Raw genomic sequence first — 20528 nt, 5'->3', positions numbered from 1 at the left:
GTTGCGAGAAGGACCTCAAGAGAAAATCCCGGACATTACTGACATAAATTGAATTAAAATAATCCCTTACTTGGCTACATTATAATGCTCACAGTTGTTACTGTAAACAACTGTAAGTAAGCCTGCCCTTCTGATTTCTGCGGTGCTGAGACGATTTAAATGTGGCTCCTCCCTCATGGATAGTGGGTGGGGCTTTATATACCTAAACAGATGGGATCCGAGCTTTGTCTCCAGGCTGTCAGTGTTATTCTCGACAGGCGCGGTGAATGCTTCTCATCGCGCTCGTCATCTCGCTTCATCAAAGAGCACCAGCGCTGCATTGACAGCCTCATCATACAGACAGATCGTCGGGTTTAAGCTGTCATCCTGATGCTGGATCGAGCCGTGTTGCTCGAAAGAGGAAGCTGAGAAGGAACAATACCGACGGTTTGCGAGCGCGAGCTTGTTTATCGTTGGCAAGTGAATATCAGTTTTCATACGCGCACTGTCAGCGCCTTTCCAAGCGTTATTGCAGAGGACAACAAACGACAGTTTCTATAGACGTTTAGTGTAAAAGCCAGCAATGCCGGGGTTCGACTACAAGTTCCTGGAGAAGCCCAAGAGACGCTTTCAGTGTCCTCTCTGTAGCAAAGCAATGAGGGAACCCGTCCAAGTTTCCACATGTGGACACCGATTCTGCGATACCTGTCTGCAGGAATTTCTCAGGTAAGGAAACACATTTGAGAAACACATATTTTGCGTAAGCAATGAGCCGTGGCAACAACAACATAAGCTATAGGATACACATAACAGTGGAGTGTATTCGAATGAAAGAGAGTTTCGTCAATCATCGTTTCCACACATGGCAGTCAGTCATTTGAGTTACAGTTGACATTTTTATATCTGCCCGTAGGCCTTGAGTTGATCTGGCAGCCAATAGGATACTGGAGATGTTCTGTATCCAAATATCTTGCAAATGAAGTTAGATGCTGTAGTGTCATGAGATAAATACTGACAGATGCGTGTGTATGGGAGGGAAATGCAACATTAACCATTTAGATAAAGAGAAGACAGGTGGGTAAACAGTTTAATGATATCCTACTATCAAAAATCTGCTCTGCAACATTATGGCAGTAGTATACCATATTACAACAGTGCCATCATTAGCAGAGCAGTTCCTGTTAATATTACCTGTCATTAACATTCAGAAAAAAGTACCTGTGGAGAAAACATTTTGAATATTTTTCCTTGAGCCTGTCAAGTTGTGGTCTACCTATATAAACGTGGGAGAAAAATATTTCAGATCTGTGTGTGTGGTTTGTGAGTGTCTGTGTGTGTGTATTCAGGCAGTGGAGACCCTCAGCTTTGGCTCTGTCTGTCATTTTGCCTTGAGGCACTACATGGCTCTTTGAGGGGGGCAGTCAGTCTCACATGTGGGATTAGGAAGCAAATCCTTTATTGGAATCAGTGTGCTGGAAGACTGGCGGTTTGTTCGCTCAGCACTAATTTGTGTTATTTGTAATTTGTTTGCTAGGTCATGTAGGAACGACATAAAAATGCATAAAATCGACATGCTCAAATTTAATAAGCCAAATGGAAAAATTCTTTTAGGCATGCAGGCCAACAAAATAACTCAGATTTAGTGTTTGTCGACAGTAAATTAAACCAGTTTTTATGGTTTTACTACCAGGAAATTCAAAACAGGAACATTTACAGTTTATACACTTACCCTTCACTAGTAAGTGTTATGTAAGTATGATCAAGTCATTTAGCTAGTTATTTGCTTGGGGAATGGCATGATGATACTGTAAACATGACACACTGGTTTTAAAACTGAATGATTGACAGCTGAGATGCTCATTCTCACCTGTGACATTGTAGTCTTACAGCATTAATCATGCATAATTAAAAATGAAGAAATGTTTTTCACCATAAGGAAAGAAGTCTGGGAGAAATAAAGTGCAGTATTGGTACTAAATACTAAATACCTGTTTTTGAAAGAAGTCTCTTATGCTCGGCAAGGCTGCATTTATTTGATCAAAAATACTGTAAAAACAATAATATTATAGCTGTTTGTATTTTGATACATTTTAAAATGTGATTTATTCCTGTGATGGAAAAGCTGAATTTTCAGCATCATTACTCCAGTTTTCAGTGTCACATGATCCTTCAGAAATCATTCTAATATGCTGATTTGCTGCTTAAGAAACATTTCTTATTATTAATTTTGAAAACAGTTGCGCTGCTTAATATTTTGTGTATGGCGAATGTATCATTTGTTTGAAATAGAAATCTTTTATAACATGGTAAATGTCTTTACTGTCACTTTTGATCAATTTAATGTGTCCTTGCTGAATAAACGTATTAATTTCTTTAGAAAATTCTACTGAACCCAAACTTTTGAACAAGGTGAGATTTCTGGCAGCCTTACGAGGGCTGGATTTGGCCTTTGGGAGGCCAGTTGAATAGGATGTTAGTCATGCATTTGTGCAATTAGATCGCATTATGCCTTCATAAATGTTGCATACTAAAAGAATATCGCTGTATTTATATTTAGAAAGTTGACAGATTATTGTATCATGCCAACACTGATATCCACAGCAGGGAAACATGAGAGCACGAATCGATTTTTATAAACATACGTGATCAATTCCACACTTAACAATTGCAACAAAGGCACAATGTGAGTCACAACTTTATCTAAAGTTATCTAAAACCTTATCTAGTTTTTCCACATATCCAAACAGGTTTTGTTTTTTTTTCCTGTCTACATGTTGTGGAATATAAACAGAACGTGTGCTGATGCTGCGGTGATAGATAAGAGATCTCAGGTCAAGTTTACATCTCATTCAGATACCAGTGAATGCAAGGACCACTATAGATACTCATAGAAACTCTGAATTATCATGTACGGTTTTGAATAGAGGGAGGAAGAAGGAAGCACATGATGCATTTTGCCTAAGGCTCTGTGTGTTTATGTTTGTTCTATTCTCAGTAAACCTCTCACGCCTACATAGGAGAAAGATTCTTCTAGGACATGAAGCTTTGCTTTTCTCAAAATTGCTTGAGATAATACAAATAAAAGGTGTTTCATTTAAGACTAAATGAAAGCAGACAATGCTTATGAGTCATTGAGTCATTAGTGTGTCACCGGGAAGAAATCTGATCTACTTTTCTTTTTTCTTTACCAACGTTTGTCACCAGCTAATGAGTGACTTTTTAACACTAGTTAAAACTATGATTAAAGCTACTTGATTAAGCATTTTTTAAAGAGACTACTTGGACAAAATGGAATTTCTAGAATATTCACTATAGAACTTTGTCTTGTCCTTGACTTTGTAGAATCATCCAGACCAGTTTTGTGAACTTGTTCACCTGATTTATTGAAAACATCCAACTCAAAAGAACGGAATGCATACGTTTTCATTGATTTGAAAGTGATTTGCACTAAAACTTCAATAATATGAACTTCCACAACACAGAGAATTTATCTAAATCAATGATTCACCCTAGGTGGCCTCAGCAAATTTCCAAGGACACTGTACGATTTATATTAGTATCGCAATTTCATTGGAGGTAAAAATTTGATCACAACAGTCATAATTGGCTGTCCGCGAACATGTCAAACTAGCGATCAAAGACTTCAGATTTTGGCCTAGGATCAGAGAAATCTTTTAGGATTCTCAACATTTGTCTCAGATAGCCAAATTGTGGACAAAATTGTACAGTTTGCACTCAGCTTAAGACAAAAAACCCTTTAAAAAACCTTATCCTGTAAATCACGAACAAATGGGCCAAAGTCACTGGGCCGATGATGGGCCTTGTAGTCAAAAAGTTCGAGAAGCACTGATCTAAACATTATATTAAGCATTACTCGTTGAATTAGTTTGAAGTGGATGTTTAAATCATGGTTTATGAGTATTGTGATGATCAGAATCACAAACTCACATGGCAGCGCGTCAGGGTAAGCATGTGCTTTGTTGACATTGCGTGATAACCGTGTATTCTCTTCTTCATTGTTGTGTACAGTACACATTCAAAGTAATTCCATCCGTTATTTTAGTCAGCCAGTTGATAAGTTCAGACCTGCCATCACTTTGGGAAATTTTGCCATATGTGCAAGGATTTACATGGGTTATGCTCTTGCACAACAAAACCCATCTATGATTCACCATCTGCTGCGTTTTAACCATTATTGGAAAAGGGCCTCCGGCTACTTCAGGTTGAGTCTCACCCAACATGTACACCTATAGACTTGCCCCGTAAAACTTGATTCAGGTCTAAATCTGAAAGCATCTTAGTCATATTTCTTTTACTTGGATTTGTCCCATTCATGGCAATAGGCTTTGACTGTTGGTTATTTGCGTTGTAAATGGAGCGTGTTTCTGCTGAAGAAGGAATGTGTAAGTAAGGCGGTTGTCTCAGAAGACCTAATCAGCGCCGGGAGGGTCAGGAGGGGCCGACCCACAGGGTTTATCACTCCGGCAATCAGCTCAAGTCACATGACCATGACGATAATGCAGAGTAGATGAACCTTGAACTGAGGGCATTTGGTTCACCAGCATAACACAAAAGAAGTTCTCATAATATGGGCTAACATCTCTGAATGCACATACAAGGGCACCCTTAATGTCATAAAGCAATGGTTTAGACAGGTTAGACGAGTTGAGTCAAATAAACTCCTGAATGTTTTAATTTGGTGCTTTGTGAGATAACGGTTATTCGTTTGTAGTCTTTTATTTAAGCTTTAGCTTTGTTTGTTTTGTGTCTGAACTTTTTATGTACATATTCTGCTCTCGATACATATTAGGTGTGTCCCAATTTGCACACTTATGCACTACTCTGCAGTTTTGTACTATAAATAGTAGGGCTGGGTATTGACACAGTTTTTACGATTTGATTCGATTTCTATTCACATGCTTTCGATTCGATTATGATTTCGATTCGATATCGATTATTTTGGATGTAGTATATCAGTTACAGTACATGGCAAATTTTCTAGAGGAAAAAAATCTTTTAACTAATGCTGTAAACTACACATGGGAGTCAGTTGGTACTACTTTACTATAATATTGAAGGTTAAAATTAACTTATTTATATACAAACACTTAAATTACACTCAATGATGTTTTTTATAATAAATAAAGTTTAGAATTACATAATCATATTTCTACTCCAATTTGTGTTAATGTGTAAATATAAACATTTAAATCGTGGTTGTCATAACTGATTTATTCAAACATGCATAAAATATTGAAGAACATTATAATGAATATGTAACGGTGCATAGCTGTATTTATCAGAATGCTGCTCTCTAGAGTTCACTTTTCTAGCTGACTAATGAGTTTATGGTCACTGAATATGTTTTTCTGAGATAAATGTGACATTACGTGACATTGTGTCTTTCTGAGGTTGAAACACTGATTGAGCTATTACGCAAGACATGATACGGATTTCGGTAAGTTGTACTGTATATTTTAACATACTTCCAGAAGTTTAGTCATGTTTATTTCGCGCTGTAACCGGTATTAAACTGGGTGTTCACATGCGCTCTGTGCTGCCGCGTCTCTTTAACTGAGGTGCTAAAGCGATCTGTCACGTCACATTAAACAGCGCCAAAACGATATTTATTTTTTGAATCTCATAATAAGATGGACGTCATTTGAAATCTGAGACTTTGCTTCATATCAAAAGTAACAAAGCACAAAGATTATTGCGATTTTTTTTTTTATTTTTTATTTTTTATTTTTTTTTTTTTTTTTTTTTTTTATTTTGGATGGGAGGCGCACTACATGTTCTGTTCATTCGTCAACTGAAAACAGACTAGACTAATTGATTCTTGGGATTTAAGAATCGATATCGGTTCGTAAAAGTGAGAATCGATTAAAATCGAGAAATCGATATTTTTTTACCCAGCCCTAATAAATAGTAAGAGTAGTGTTTTTACACTGAAAATGCCAACAATGATAAGCAACAAGCCCTGAACTTTTCAGTGATGATAAGCAACACTGCGATAAGCAGCAAACCCTGAACCTTTCAGGTCATGGGTTCGAATCCTGTGTGGCACACGCCCAGACTGCATGAGGTACTGTGGCCAGAAGTGGTGCAAAAGTTGCTTCTGTTCCATACATTATCTTTAAACTCTTCGTTAGTATAGTGGACGGTATCTCTGCCTGTCACGTGGAAAACCGGGGTTCGATTCTCCGACGGGGAGACCTCGTACTTGGAGGTGGTTGTGGCCTAATGGTTAGAGAGTCAGACTGGTAACCCGAAGGTTGCAGGTTTGATTCTCAACATTTATAGGACAGTTTATGTCAGATTTTGTTGTTGATTTGAAATATTTAACTGTGAGTACATCAAGCAGTTTTTGAGATTTCAGGATTTCCCCATTCAAATAGGACTTGGTCTTGGATGCCCCAAATAGCTGCCCAGAGGTTGCAGGTTAGATTCTCAATACCAGCAGGAAATCACTGAGGTGCCCTTGAGCAAGGCACCTAACCTCCGATCAGTCCCCAGGCACCACAGCAAAATGGCTGCCCACTGCTCCGGTTGTGTGTGTCCACGGTTTACAGTGTGTGTGTTCACTACTCACTAACTTGGATGAATTAAATGCAGAGGACAAATTCCGAGTATGGGTTACCATACTTGGCCTAAACACGTCACTTTCAATGCTCAAATACGTTCACAGCTTTAATTACATAGCGCAGAGGGAGGGGCTCCAATGACTGGGCGACAAACTAGCTGTCTAAATGTCATACACTAGACTAGACAGTTGAGTACATAGTGCAAAATTGTGTATGTCATTTGGGAAACAACTGTCGATTCCAGTTGCTTTTGATGTTAGCATGTGGCTATGCTAGCATGCAGCTACGCTAAAGACTATAGATATAGAAAGACGGTTCACTCCTATTGTTTATGAATGGGAGAAACTGCAACGTGCAATATGACGGAATACATCCCGTTTTCTACGTAAAAGAGCCAATCGCTGATTGGTAAAGTCATTGTGTCACTGTAGCTGCCGTTCGAGGCCCCGATTCCCTTTGAAACCTGAGACTCGCGCTTAGGACTGCACATGCACATTGGCTGGTCTAGCCTGAAAAATAAGCTTTTTTTTAACGCTATTTGAGCATAAGAAACAACATTTATAGGCTAGTTCATGTCAGATTTTGTTGCTCATTTAAAGTATATTATTTAATTGTGAGTTTGGCAATCAGTTTTTGAGATTTCAGGATTCCCCCATTCAAATAGATAGGACTTGGTCTTGGATGGCCGAAATAAAATATATAATATCCAATTTTTAGATTTCTGTTCTGGAAATGTATGCAAATTAGTGTGTATTTAATTAGAATTTAATTAGCCTTATTTGTATATTTAATCAACATTTCAGAAAACTTGTAATACAAAAACAATTGTCTTAATGTGCTGTGATTAATCAACTAGGGAAGTATGGTGATAGCTATTAGTTATAATGTTTACCATATTCACCTGTAGTGTCTTGCCTTATAAAAAGGAATGCTTGACAAGGCTGCCATTCAGAAGCTGCTTGTATCCAAAGAAAGTACAAAAGGTGAATATCCTGTTGGAAGGAGCATTAAACCTTAGCTTCTCTATTAAGCTTCAGTTTTCACAGCCTAATTTTCTCAAACAGAATGTATTTTTTCATAGAGAGTCTGAATAGAGTTCTCTGTGTCTTCTGTTGAACTCAAGCCCTCCTACGTTCTCTTGAGAGCTGATGGTCTGCAACATGTGCACACTAAAGCCTTGCAACGGAAGGATGGGTTTAATCGGGGTAGAACGGGGTAACTGGTGACAGGCAAAGTGGGAAAAAGAAAGACTGACTTCTTTCCAGCTAGGGCCATCTGTGTGAACAACATCTTTTTTACATTAAAGCTCAAATGAATTGCTCTCTGTCCATTGAGATACAGAAAGGAGCCTCTTTGGCCTGTCACATATAGTGAGAGGTTCTCTGAGGAACGGGAGATTTAGAGGAAGCATTGGTGCCCAGTACTGAGAGGAAGCCAGGCTGGGTATGACAGCTGGGAGTCTGCGTCCCCCCTCAGGATTCATGCCATTGAGGCAGATGAATAGTGACTGGGCATCCTCTCTCACTTCCTGCCCGGCCTCATCAAAGACCCTCACATCCTCTCACAGGTGCCATTGGTCATATAAATCATCCGTCCAAGCTCATCTGTTAGCTGGGCCCATGACATATAAGATAAGATCCAAGGGGGCAAACACTTTTCAAAGAAAAGTTTAAATTTTAGGAGTCAAAAATGTCATGTAGTGTAACCATCAAGTAAAAAGTAATCTTGTATTTTATTTTTACCTTGAATATATATGTGTATACACATCTATCATAATTTTGAAAAATGTTTTAAAATATCTTTTCAAGTATTTATTTTCAATTCATAAATATTATTATTTTTTTTTTTTTGGGAGTCATGCCACATGACATGACAAATTACCTAATATTTTAACAGACTTATTGACCTTAACACACTGTCTTGAGGCTCTGCAGGGGTCTTCTGATGTCATTTCCTGTTTTGTTTTTTCTGCATGTTGGTCGCACCACATGACTTTGCGGACTGTTTTTCAATATTAATAATATATTCGATATTAAGTATTGTAGCAGTTTTGTTAAAATGTATTTTCTGCCCCATTCAGATGTCCATCGTATGCCAAAGTACTTAGTCAGGTTTCCTTATCAAGAACTTCATTCTTTCAATAAACTTTTTTTCTTCATTATAATATCAGGAAATTGTATCACTTTTTTGACTTTATGCCATCAAGAAAATGAAGTTTTAATTCAGTAATGAAAGACATGATCATCATTTTTCAAGGTATATTTCAAGGATATTAGAAATTATTAATTCATAAATATCATTATGTTTTTTGGGAGTCACACCACATGACATTTTACAGCCACAACTTACCTTGTCAAAGCTTCTTTCTTCATTGTAATATCAGATAGTTGTACCACCTTGATATTTTGACTTTATGCCTCCCCTAAGAATATCAAAATGAATTTGATTTCATAAATTAAAAACATTTTCATCATATAAGATGTACACTTTTAAAAATAAAGCTTCCAAAAGAGGGTTTTCGCAGTAATTCCGTTGAAGAACCATTTTTGGTTCCTCAAAGAACCTTTCAGTGAACAGTTCTTAAAAGAACCATTTTTTTCTTAGTGTGAAGAACATTTTAATAATTGAAAGAAACTTTTTCCACTATAAAGAACCGTAAGTGGTTCCATGGAGGTTAAAGGTTCTTCATGGAACCATCAATGCCAATAAAGAACATGGCATCATGCCATTGCCCCAACCCTGAATGAGATCTGAGATACATCACACAGTTGTATGTTTGCTAAAACCATAGTGGAGAGAGAGTTAGCAACAGCGTACTATTGATTTGTCTTCCTGAAATAAACTGTGCCAGCGAGTTGCTGCTTCAGAAATCCCAATGAGTTCTCAGCTTTTAGACTGCGGTCCAACAAATGAAACCGCCTCGGGTGTTACACTGTCCTAATCCATAAATATGTTTCTGCAACTTCTGCTGAGAGGAAAAAAACTACTTGGAATGTTTATTAGCCCTGTCAAGTACATTCAGATCAATTCATGTAGATGAAGAAAACAAGAATTACATAAATGCGAAATGACTGTGCATGTGACGTCAAGTGAAGTTTACCACAGTTTTAATATCTTAGTGACGAATTCAACAATACTTTCATATTCTCTTAAAAATAATAGTTCCAAAAGAGGTTTTTTTTTTTTTTTCACAGCGATACAGAAGAACCTTTCAGTGATCAGTTGATAAAAGAGCCATGAAGAACATTTTAATAATGTAAAGAACCTTTTTCCAGTTTAAAAAAAAATGGAATGGAAAGGTTCCATGGATGTTAAAGGTTCTTCATGGAACCACTGATGACAATAAAGAACCTTTATTTTTAAGAGTGTACATTGTTTTCTCAGCTAAACCTCTTTGTTCTGCTGTGAGTGAACTGAGATCAGGTCTTGGCTGAGTGATGTCATAGACAGGAGTCTTCAGGGAGGTTGTTATGAGGTGGATCTCCGCTCCAGCTGTAAACGGGACATTCTGGAGGGAAATTTCTTCATCCCTTCCACACAGCTGCAAGCTGGTGTAGGGTGAGGCTGTTATTGAGAAGCTCTACGATGCATTTCATTTAAATGTTTTGCATCGACGCTTCTTTAGTTTAAAGTGCCGTAAGGGTTCTGTGTTAATTATCAGCATAGAGGGTGTTATTAGGAGTTAAAGGACTTGTTCAATGAGGGCGACACAAAAAGTGGGCGAGCTCTTAACATTCCTGACTGGATTTTCTGCCCCATTCAGATGTCCATCGCAAGCGCATAGACAACATTCCTTTGTGAAAAACCATGGTGCTTGACGACCTGGGACGCTCATTGATATTAGCGAGGGGTTCATAAACAAAGTGGATAGAAGGGTTTGTGGGGATCCAGGACTTGCCTGGGCATGCTTGTATTTAAAGAGAAATCAAATAATCATACCTTTACTCCCCTTTGGTGCAGATACACAGGGAACTATTTCAGTTATGCAGTACAGCAGTTTGTCACTCACACCATACTTGCTGAGGCCAGGTTGCTTTAACCTAGACCTGCCAGAAGCTGGCAGGCTTCAAACAATAGGTAATTTGTGATACTTGCTAAGACAAACATCACTATTGCTATTGCTTATACTTGGGGAAATTAACAAATCCCTACACTAGGTATTAAAATGCCATCCCACGCTGTGCGCCCTGGATGTGACCGATACTGATAATTTATGAATTTTGTCTGGTGGATGATAAAACTGTTGTAGATGTGCATTGAAGGACGGGTTTGAGATATCTACCCCCGGTTTCGCAGACGAGGCTTAAGCCTAGTCTATAGAAGGACTAAAATGCATGTTTGAGTTGTTTTAACTGAAAGCAACTTAAACTGACATATCTTAAAATATGTCGGTGCCATTGTTTTGTCTCAAGATGGACACCAGTAATGTTTTTTTCTAGTGAACGTTTATAAAAGCTACTTAAATGCCCTAATTGAACTAAGGCCTAATCCTCGCTTAACAGGCCTAAGCCCTGTCTGTGAAACCAGGTATTCTAGAAACTTGACAGTGGGCTCGTTTGACTTAGCAACTACACAGAACTCCCTAGAAAGCACATAGAAACACACTGTGACCCTGTTTACATCTGGTATTAAGATGTGTTTTGGTCAATTGGATCACAAGTGGACGAGGCAGACATTCCCAAAAACATACGGAGAGCCTCAAGACCACACTGAACGCAGTGAGTGAGTGTTAGCAATCAGGAATGGTGAGAGAACATTGTGCTTGGTACGTTTTTCGTCTTCAAACCAAATTTGGGTCTTCAGCTGACAAAATTTAAATCCCATCTCGTTTAAATCCCATAATGTTTACGCGTTAGAATGAAAGTCATTGGGGCCAGTGTGTTTGCAAAACGTTTTAATCGAGCCTAAACTGGTTTGCTGGTCTTAATTGGTTGTCTGGACTGGCTGGTCTGTTGGCTGGATTTAGATGGATTTTGGGCATTTTTCAGTTGGAATACAGCTAGACTAGACTGAAGACCACTTTGGCCAAGTTGACTTTTGGGAAATTTTTTTTTTATGATTTTTTTTTTTTTTTTGGGGGGGGGGGTGTCTTACAATGAAAGTCATTGGGGGCCAGTGTTGTTTTGGACCAGTGTTGTTATTGTTAACTAAAATTAAAACTTTAAAGGGATAGTTCACCCAAAAAATGAAAATTCTGTCATTAATTACTCACTCTCATGTTGTTCCACACCCATAAGACCTTCGTTCATCTTCGGAACACAAGAATATGGCCAATAATGAGTCGGCGTTCTGACTTAGAACCTGGAAGCGCTGGACGTAAACAACGTACTGTATGAGAATGACACAGAAGATAAGATATCATCAAAAATATCTTAATTTGTGTTCCGAAGATGAATGAAGGTCTTACGGGTGTGGAACGACATGAGGGTGAGTGATTAATGACAGAAATTTCATTTTTGGGTGAACTAACCCTTTAAGATAAATTGTTCATTTTAGTTCTTTTATATGTATTTAACATGTGAATAAATTCAGTGAAATGCTTTGTTTAATGTCCTCGTAACAGGCTGTTAAAGGTCGTTTAGAGCATCTAGATGCAATTAGTTTCTCTCGGCTGAATTATTCTGTGCTAATGTAAACCTCTAAATCCCAGTCATATCCTGCTCCGCACACGCAGCCTGTGTGTTTTTCGTTTTGCCGTGACTCCATCATGCCTTATCCAACACGTAATGTGGTTTAATCAAAAACAAATGCATTTGCCTGGGCTCTGAAGGGGGCTCAGACAGCTGAGAGACCACTGGTGTGAGAATGCTATCTGTTGTGTAGCTGACAGGCAGGCATGTGAAGAATCTGCTGGTGAAGGGAGCAGCTGGGGTGGCCAGATCTTGAGGAAGGAGGTGTCTCTTGCTCCGAGGGCACCTGTCTCAGTGAAAGGCTCTCTTATAGAGCGCAACAGGTGTTGGCAGAGCGGTTAAGCTCTTCGGTTAAAGCGTACACTCATTCGCTGTTATTGACTGTCAATTCCGGAGGCCGGCCGGATTGAAGGTCACAGCCATTGGTTCCCCTTCGTGAAAGAGGCACTGTGATCGCTTCCTTCCTGCCCTACCCTACCCTGTGCAGATCCGCTCTATATAACAGCTCAAAGACGGCCTTTCAGTTCCCGCATGGCACGTTACCCTCATCTCGCTCCCCTGGCTTACTCTCAAATGTGTCGGCACAACACAAACTCGCGCTCCCACGTCCTAACCCAGCTCAAAAGTGACACTGATCCCATGAAAGAGGAAGGAGAAAGCCAATTCCTCATCTCTGAGGCCAGGCGCGTTGATTGTTTTTTTCCGCTGGAGATGAGAGAGATGTTAAAGAGCCTTTTTTGTACTCATTTTTGGAGAATTTCATGTCCTCTTGTCTCTTTTTTTCTTTTTTCTTTTTTTTTGTGGCATTTGAAAAGAACCAACAATGGTAATTTGATGGTGTACACATCTTTATTTTCATTAATCATTATAAAAACGTATTTATTTATTCAACACAACTCATGACTCTCTAAAATACTTGATTCTGATTGGTCAATCACATCATTCTGTGGTAAAATGACTGCTGTTTACCATATTATTGACCGCCGTCCCACGCAACCGATTTTCTACATAGTTGTGCTAGCATCATGTCTTGCATGTCACTTTCTCGCATAATATAATTTAAACTCAAATCAATATTTATTTGTATGTTTGTTTTATTTCAGTAGATTTTTTTAATAGGTTATTTATTTATTTTTTATGTCTTTTTATATTTTTAAAGATTTATTGAAATATTATAAATATTATTATACCATATGACAGTCTGAAATTACCTTGACATGTCTTTTCTGTGAAATTATTTTCTTGTCATGTTATTAAAATATGAATAATAATAGGCTTATAATATAATAATAATAATAATAATAACTACATAATATTTTTTATATTTTAAAATATGTTAATATACTAATATATACATTTTTAATGTAATAATTGTTTTTATTGTGTTAATATGATTTTAAATATCAATTTAAAAATCCTTGACTATTTTTAAACATATATATTACTTAATAAAAAAGATTATTTAGAGATTAAAAATTAAATTTACTTTTTCATTTTGAACTCAAAATGGTTTTACTACCTTGACATTTTAATGTCCTACGAAAATCATTTGTTTTATATGTAAATGCATTTTTATTTTTTGTTTGTGTGTATATGTATGTATGAATGTATTCTAGCTAGGGCAGGTCCGAATACCATTTTTTGAGCTTCGGTAGTAATCCACAATGAATATTCAAAGCCTCGGAAGGAGGGGGCTGAGCATAGTCTTCTCCCTAATAAAGGCAGTGTAACAAGTAGAAATATGGTGTGGCCCCTTTAAGAGCTGCACGCTCCCGGTTGAACTGTCGATCTGCATTGTATGTGTGACTCGAGCACCACGTGTATGCAGGTTATGTCTGTTTTTCTGTTGCTCATTTAAAGTTATTTTCTTTATTAAGTAACGCTGTGGACGGCATAACATTTGCGACGGACAGTTACACGAGTTTCATGGGGAATAAAGCGCCAGTTGTGAAATGTCAATCGCCTCCGTGAAGTCTGTCTGGTATCAATAACTCTAAGTGAGCTATCCCTATTTGCTCCATACACAACGCGTTACAGCAGGAATCTCTGCGTCTGTCTGTCTGTTTGCATTTTGATTATGTCGAGAACCATTCATCCAATCGACTTCACACGTTTGAGTTTTAACAAGCTCCTATATTTCGCAGTAGATTCATAATAACGGGTAAAAAGGCTAATACATTTTGTTTCTATCATTCTATTTTCCACAATGTCAAAGCAATGCAGCTTAACCCAAAATACAAGCTTGTGCAGACAGAATACTTCAGTTGCAGGGAACACAATGGTAGGCTAAGAAGATTCAAATATATTTAAGTATAACAAGGTTGGGTTCCTTCAACTGTCCATCCTATTAAAAATGGCTAGGCTATATAAGATACAATACTCTTTGTAAAAAAGAGTATTGTATTTCACCAGATTTTATAGCGTAAACATATTCAAGCGTGAATGAGAACCGTTTCGTGTGTGGTGGATGCCAGGTGTGCAAAAAAACAAACAAAAAAACCCCTGAATATTCAAATCCCAAAATTGAAAATCGAATACCAACCCACCGAAACGAGTATTCGAATAAGCGAATATTTGGGTCCAGCCCTAATTCGAAAGCTATTTTTTTACGCTTTTGTCATTCAACACTTTAAATTATCTTTTAATTTCTCTGCCAAATTTGATGTGTGATTAATTTGCAATTAATTAATCGCCACATCATGTAATTAATTGGATAAAAAAATATTTATTCATTTATTTATTTTGTAATACATTGGTCCAGGCACAAAAAAGTGAGGGTCGCATCATTGACCGTTATACATCCTAATATGTGCAATAAGAACACCCAACCACACATAGGGAGCAGCAAGGCCTATGAGGGAGAGAAAGCGAGAGGATTGTGTTTCCGCTCCATGTGAGGACACACTGCCTGCACTCTGGGATGATGGCGAGCACAGGAGTTCTAGCATGTTCTTATCAGCTACATGAGTGCACATCTAGCTTCCTAACAGACTCGTCGCTCCCTTACACACACACACACCTCTCTCTCCGGCATTAAGAGCCTCACCTTCACCCCGTTACCATGGCCACTGAAGTTCCGGGGCTAGCCAATCGGTGGCACCGCAGACGAGTGAGGCGCACACACACAGCATCCCTGATGAGGTGCTGACGAGCCGCCCTCTCTGCTTTCTCTGACTGTCTCCCTCTAATCAATGAACTCAAAGTAAAAATCGCATTATAATTACATAATCCTCCTACATAGGGAGTCACTGGGTTTAACGTTGGTTTTAAAACTTTTTGAAGTCAGGAACTCCGAGACAGGTGGAGAACACTCAGGAGGTGTTGTCTCGGGACGCTGGAGGTGACTCATCACGTATTGGGTGCGTAGTTTGTTTCCACCAGCACGCGGTGACTCAGACAGCCGATAACGAGGGTAAATTCTTTTGCTTTCGCATATAGCGTTTCACCCACTTTCCAGTTACTTTTACTGCGCTGACTCAACTGCATTATAAACTTTAATGCGGCACATCACTGTCCGTATCTGCAACCGCTAGTGGATATTCTCACCCACTCTTTCAGAACGGTTCTTGGTCACATGAGGAAATGGATGGTATAATTAGACGGTGGAACTGTGCTATTGGGGTGTGGTTGAGTTTTTCTCTGGAGCGTCTATGGAGTTGAGCTAAATCAAGCCTCCCACACAATATGCACATTTGTTTATTCTTTCAGCACCTGGTACTGTACACCATCTCATGCAGAGACGCACAATGAAGAGCTCTGTCGCTCTGGTGTGTCAAGTCTTACCGAAGTTAATTTAGAGTTTATTCAAGCCATCTTTTGTGAGGCTTAATACCACTGGACTCACTGAGAAGAAGCTTTTGTGTTGATGCTCAATACATCCACTCACTAGATGACAAGGCAGCTATTTGTTTTTTTATTCACTCACTAAATGAGGGACAATGCAGCATTATGAAGAGCTGATGATACGTGGAATATGTAAGATAAAAATAGATATCAAAATAGATGCAGAGCTCATAGGTATACAAAATGGCATGAATTTTTTTAGTTCACTCTTGAATAAAATCCTTTACATTTTAAGTTTAAAATTTAAGCAGTTGTAAATGAAAATCTTTTTTTGCTTTTACAAATAAGCAGAGTAACAGGAGATTACTGGAAAGAGATTTTGAGAATGGGAAATTAAAAAAATAAAATAAATAAATAAAGGGATTATTGAAGAAATAAACGGATAAATGGAATATTAAATTAAACGGATAAATAGAGCTGTATAAATAGACAAATGTAAATAAATAAATAAATGGATTATTGAAATAAATAAATAAAATATGTGCTATGAAAAAAATAGATATTCTTAAATTATTATTAAAATGAATAGATAAATAAATAATTTAATGGACTGCTTAAATACATTTAAATTAAGTAAATAAATAAAATAAATAAATTAAATATATTGTGAAAATGAATAAATAAATAGAGACCATTTGAATAAATAAGCAAATAAATGGACTATTAAAATAAATTGATAATAAATAATTTAATGGACTGTATAAATAAACTGACAAATAAGTATAAATAAATGAATAAAATGATTATTGTAATAAATAAAATAAATATGCAGGCTATGAAAAAATAAATAGATAAGTATATTATAAAAATGAATAGATAAATAAATAATTTAATGGACTATTTAAATAAATTTAAATGAAATAAATAAATAAATTGATTATTGAAGTAAATAAATTAAACATACAGACTATGAAAAAAATCTATAAATATATTATAAAATGATTAGATAAATAAACAAATTAATGGACTATTTAAATGCATTTTAAATTGAGATTAATTAAATAAATAAATAAATAAATAAATATACAGTCTACAAATAAATAAACATATATTGTAAAAATGAATACATAAAGGGACTATTTAAAGAAATAAGCAGATAAATGGACTATTAAAATAAGTACATAAATAATTTAACAGACTGTATAAATAAACAGACAAATAAATAAATAAATGGATTATTGGAATAAATAAATATACAGGCTATGAAAAAATATATAAATATATTATAAAAATGAATAGATAAATAATTTAATGGACTATTTAAATATATTTAAATGGATTACTGAAATAAATCAATAAAGAAATGAATAAGTAAATCAATAAATAAATCTATATTTTTTTAAAAAAGAAACTGCGGAGTGAGACATAAGACATGAAACTGCAGCTATAGGAAATTAATTGCCTGGTATAGTGGTCAGTTATACAATTAAGTAGTCATTATCCATCAATATTTGACCACAGAATGATGCTGCTGACCAGTCAGAATCAAGTATTTTAGAGAGTCATGAGTCACTGTTGTGCTCTGAGGAGAGAAAAGTCTGTCCTTTGCAGGCTAATGACAGACATTTCTGCCTGATAAGTATTCGTTGGTCGGGATTATCTGTCCGTTCCACCTGCTGTCATGGTAGAACAGCGCATGACATTCAGGAAGGTAATCCACCCATCCTCAGTCACCAGCGCTAAGGATTAGCACGCTGCTAATTTACCTCTAGCGAAACCCGAGGTTGTGGAGTCTGTTTTGTGCCCCCAAGTTCTGTTAGTTTTTCATTTTATCAGTCCAGAAGCCAGCCTGGAGTGTGAGGCGATTTTAAGATAATGGAAACTGTGTCAAATTTTATTACTTATATTTTATGGTACACACAATATTTTGAAGTGCCACTTCACTGTGTAGACTAAAAGGAATCGATCAGGAACAAACATGCAGATCATTTGATATGCACCCTCATATTTGCTGGTGTCTCTTTATAAGATTATATCTCCAATTGCATTAGCTCCTTTATCTTTTGGACCCGACAACAAAGTCGAGAACATTTAGAGCTGCCCATAAGCTTCATATCTTACATCCAGAGCTCTGAACTTGCTCAAAGGCTCTCAAACTTACTTTTCTTCCAAAATAAACCCTTTGAATTTATCAAGCTGTTGCAAGATTATCCAAAAGACATTATAAGCTTGTTCTTAGATCTTCTCATTTTAATGAATTATGTATTCATCACAGAATGAGCTGCGAGGGCTTTCTCTTTTGCATCTAGCCCCATAGCCATCTGAAAACCCAGACCTTTTTCAACATCTCGCCTACCCGCCGACTGAGAAGGGCAAGAAGAGCTCGCAGCAGGAAGATAAGCTAAGAAATGGCTAATCCTGGAGTCCTTTATGCTTATACTTTCCCTACTAATTTCCACATCATTGAATTCACAATCCTTTCAAACTGTTAAGGAGCTTTTTAATTCAGACCGGCTTTGTCTTTGTCGTCTGCATAATGTCAGTTTTAAACTTTTATCAACTCCTCCAAAGCGACAGATGCATTGTGAGAATTTGCCCTAAATGTCATTTTCATGAGTTAAATGCTTTGTAATTAAGCATTTATCACATTCAGGGCTTCATAAGACTTCGCTTGACAGCTTTCAAAAGTGTGTCCACCCACTTTACCTCAATCCTTAGTCAGAATGGACGCCATATCTAATTCGGCACTAACAAAATCAAGACGTACAAGCAATAAAAGCAAGAGACATTATAAAAATGTTGAATTTGTACACAGTTATTTTACTGTGATAATTCCTCATAGTCACACAGTCTCATTGTTTTAAACTATTATGTGAAGCCAGAGACTAGGAAAACGTGAATGAATCATTCATTTGAATCATTGAAAAGATCCAAGGCAAGACTCAAAACTTAAGAGAATGATTCTTTAACAAATGTGACCCTGGACCACAAAACCAGTCATAAGTCGCACGGGTATATTTGTAACAGTAGCCAACAATACACTGTATGGGTCAAAATTATCGATTTTTTTTTTGTTTTGTTTTGTTTTGTTGTTTTTTTTATGCCAAAAATCATTAGGATATTAAGTAAAGATCATGTTCCATGAAGATATTTTGTAAATTTCCTACAGTAAATATATCAAAAGTGTATGTCTGTAATATGCATTGCTAAGGATTTCATTTGGACAACTTTAAAGGCGATTAATATCTCAATATTTTGATTTTTTTTGCACCCTCAGATTTTCAAATGGTTGTATCTCAAACAAATATTGTCCTATCCTAACAAACAATACATCAAAGGAAAGCTTATTTATTCATGTATAAATCTCAATTTAAAAAAATTGGCCCTTATGACTGGTTTTGTATAGTCCAAGGTCACAAATAGGAAATTGCTGCTTTTTTCCCCATCAGGGCAGATCAGTGTTATTATTGTTAACTAAAACCAAAACTATTAAAACCATGTTTGTCAATTGAAATATAAATATTAGAAACTTAAGTGAAAATTAGAAATGTTGCCTTTGCAACTAACTAAAGTAAGTTTAAATTGAAGCAGAACTGGAAATAAATAAAAACTAAAACTGAAATAAACATAAATTAAAGTAATATTTACAAAAAGCATAAACTAATAAAAATAACAAAAGCACATAAAATTAAAATGAAATTATAAAAATGAGCTTATTTTAAAAAAAAAATTAATAAAAGCAATAATAATACTAAAATAACACTGGTGAATGTCTGAATAACTTAAATTTACTAAATAGCTTATTTGCTTAGCTTATCTGTTCTTCAAACAAAATTTAAAGGAGCAGTTCACCCACAAATGTTTGACTTTCTTTCTTCTTTGGAACATAAAAGAAGATATTAGAAAAATGTTGAAAAATGTTTTGGACCCCAATGACTTTCATTGTGTGTGTGTGTGTATATATATAATATATATATATATATATATATATATATATATATATAATATATATATATAAACTGTATATACGAAAATATATCTTCTTTTGTGTTCCACAGAAGAAAGAACGTCATACAGGTTTGACATCATTTGTGAGTGAGCTATCTCTTTAAATATAGTGCATGAGTCATACTTTGACATTTTCTATTTATTTTTTTTTTTTTTTTTACTTAAATGCCCCAGTCCTCATTTACGTTCACTATTTTGACCAGAACATTGTTCAAAAATCACCTTTTGTGTTTCACAGAAGAAAGAAAGTCATGCGGGTTTGTTATGATATTTGATTGAGATTTGTTGGCGAGCCATTCCTTTAAGACTCCATCATTTATCCTCAGGAGAACTGCTGTTTTCTAGTGTCTTAAATCTTAGGATTAACATAAAACTGAGTCATCCATCAGATGTGCTGGTTATCCGTCCTCTCAGTATCTGGGATTAGTGTGACACTTCTTTAATATCTTCTGTTATTTTTGGAGCCCGGATTCCTCTGACCCCGTCAAAGCCTTCCTTGTGCCCCGTCTTACCCGATCCTGATAGTTAGCGTCACGATGCCCTT

General features: G+C 36.5%; 1 protein-coding gene and 1 long non-coding RNA gene across 2 annotated transcripts in view; one reads left to right on the top strand and one right to left on the bottom strand.

Annotated features, from left to right (window-relative positions):
- Nucleotides 1-12040, bottom strand: part of LOC127494948 (uncharacterized) — a 48251-nt gene extending 36211 nt beyond the window's left edge. Inside the window, exon 1 of the long non-coding RNA XR_007925019.1 lies at nucleotides 12007-12040. This is a non-coding gene — a long non-coding RNA (uncharacterized LOC127494948). The remainder of the gene's footprint in view (nucleotides 1-12006) is intronic.
- Nucleotides 186-20528, top strand: part of traf4a (tnf receptor-associated factor 4a) — a 42715-nt gene continuing 22372 nt past the window's right edge. Inside the window, exon 1 of the mRNA XM_051861196.1 lies at nucleotides 186-705. Within this exon, the coding sequence (XP_051717156.1) occupies nucleotides 563-705 (143 nt within the window). The 5' untranslated portion in view covers nucleotides 186-562. The remainder of the gene's footprint in view (nucleotides 706-20528) is intronic.

The sequence above is a fragment of the Ctenopharyngodon idella genome, chromosome 15 (assembly GCF_019924925.1).
Source record: "Ctenopharyngodon idella isolate HZGC_01 chromosome 15, HZGC01, whole genome shotgun sequence".
Classification (NCBI taxonomy): Eukaryota; Metazoa; Chordata; class Actinopteri; order Cypriniformes; family Xenocyprididae; genus Ctenopharyngodon; species Ctenopharyngodon idella.
Note: the sequence above shows the minus strand (reverse complement) of the source record. Positions and strands in the feature narration are given on the sequence as shown.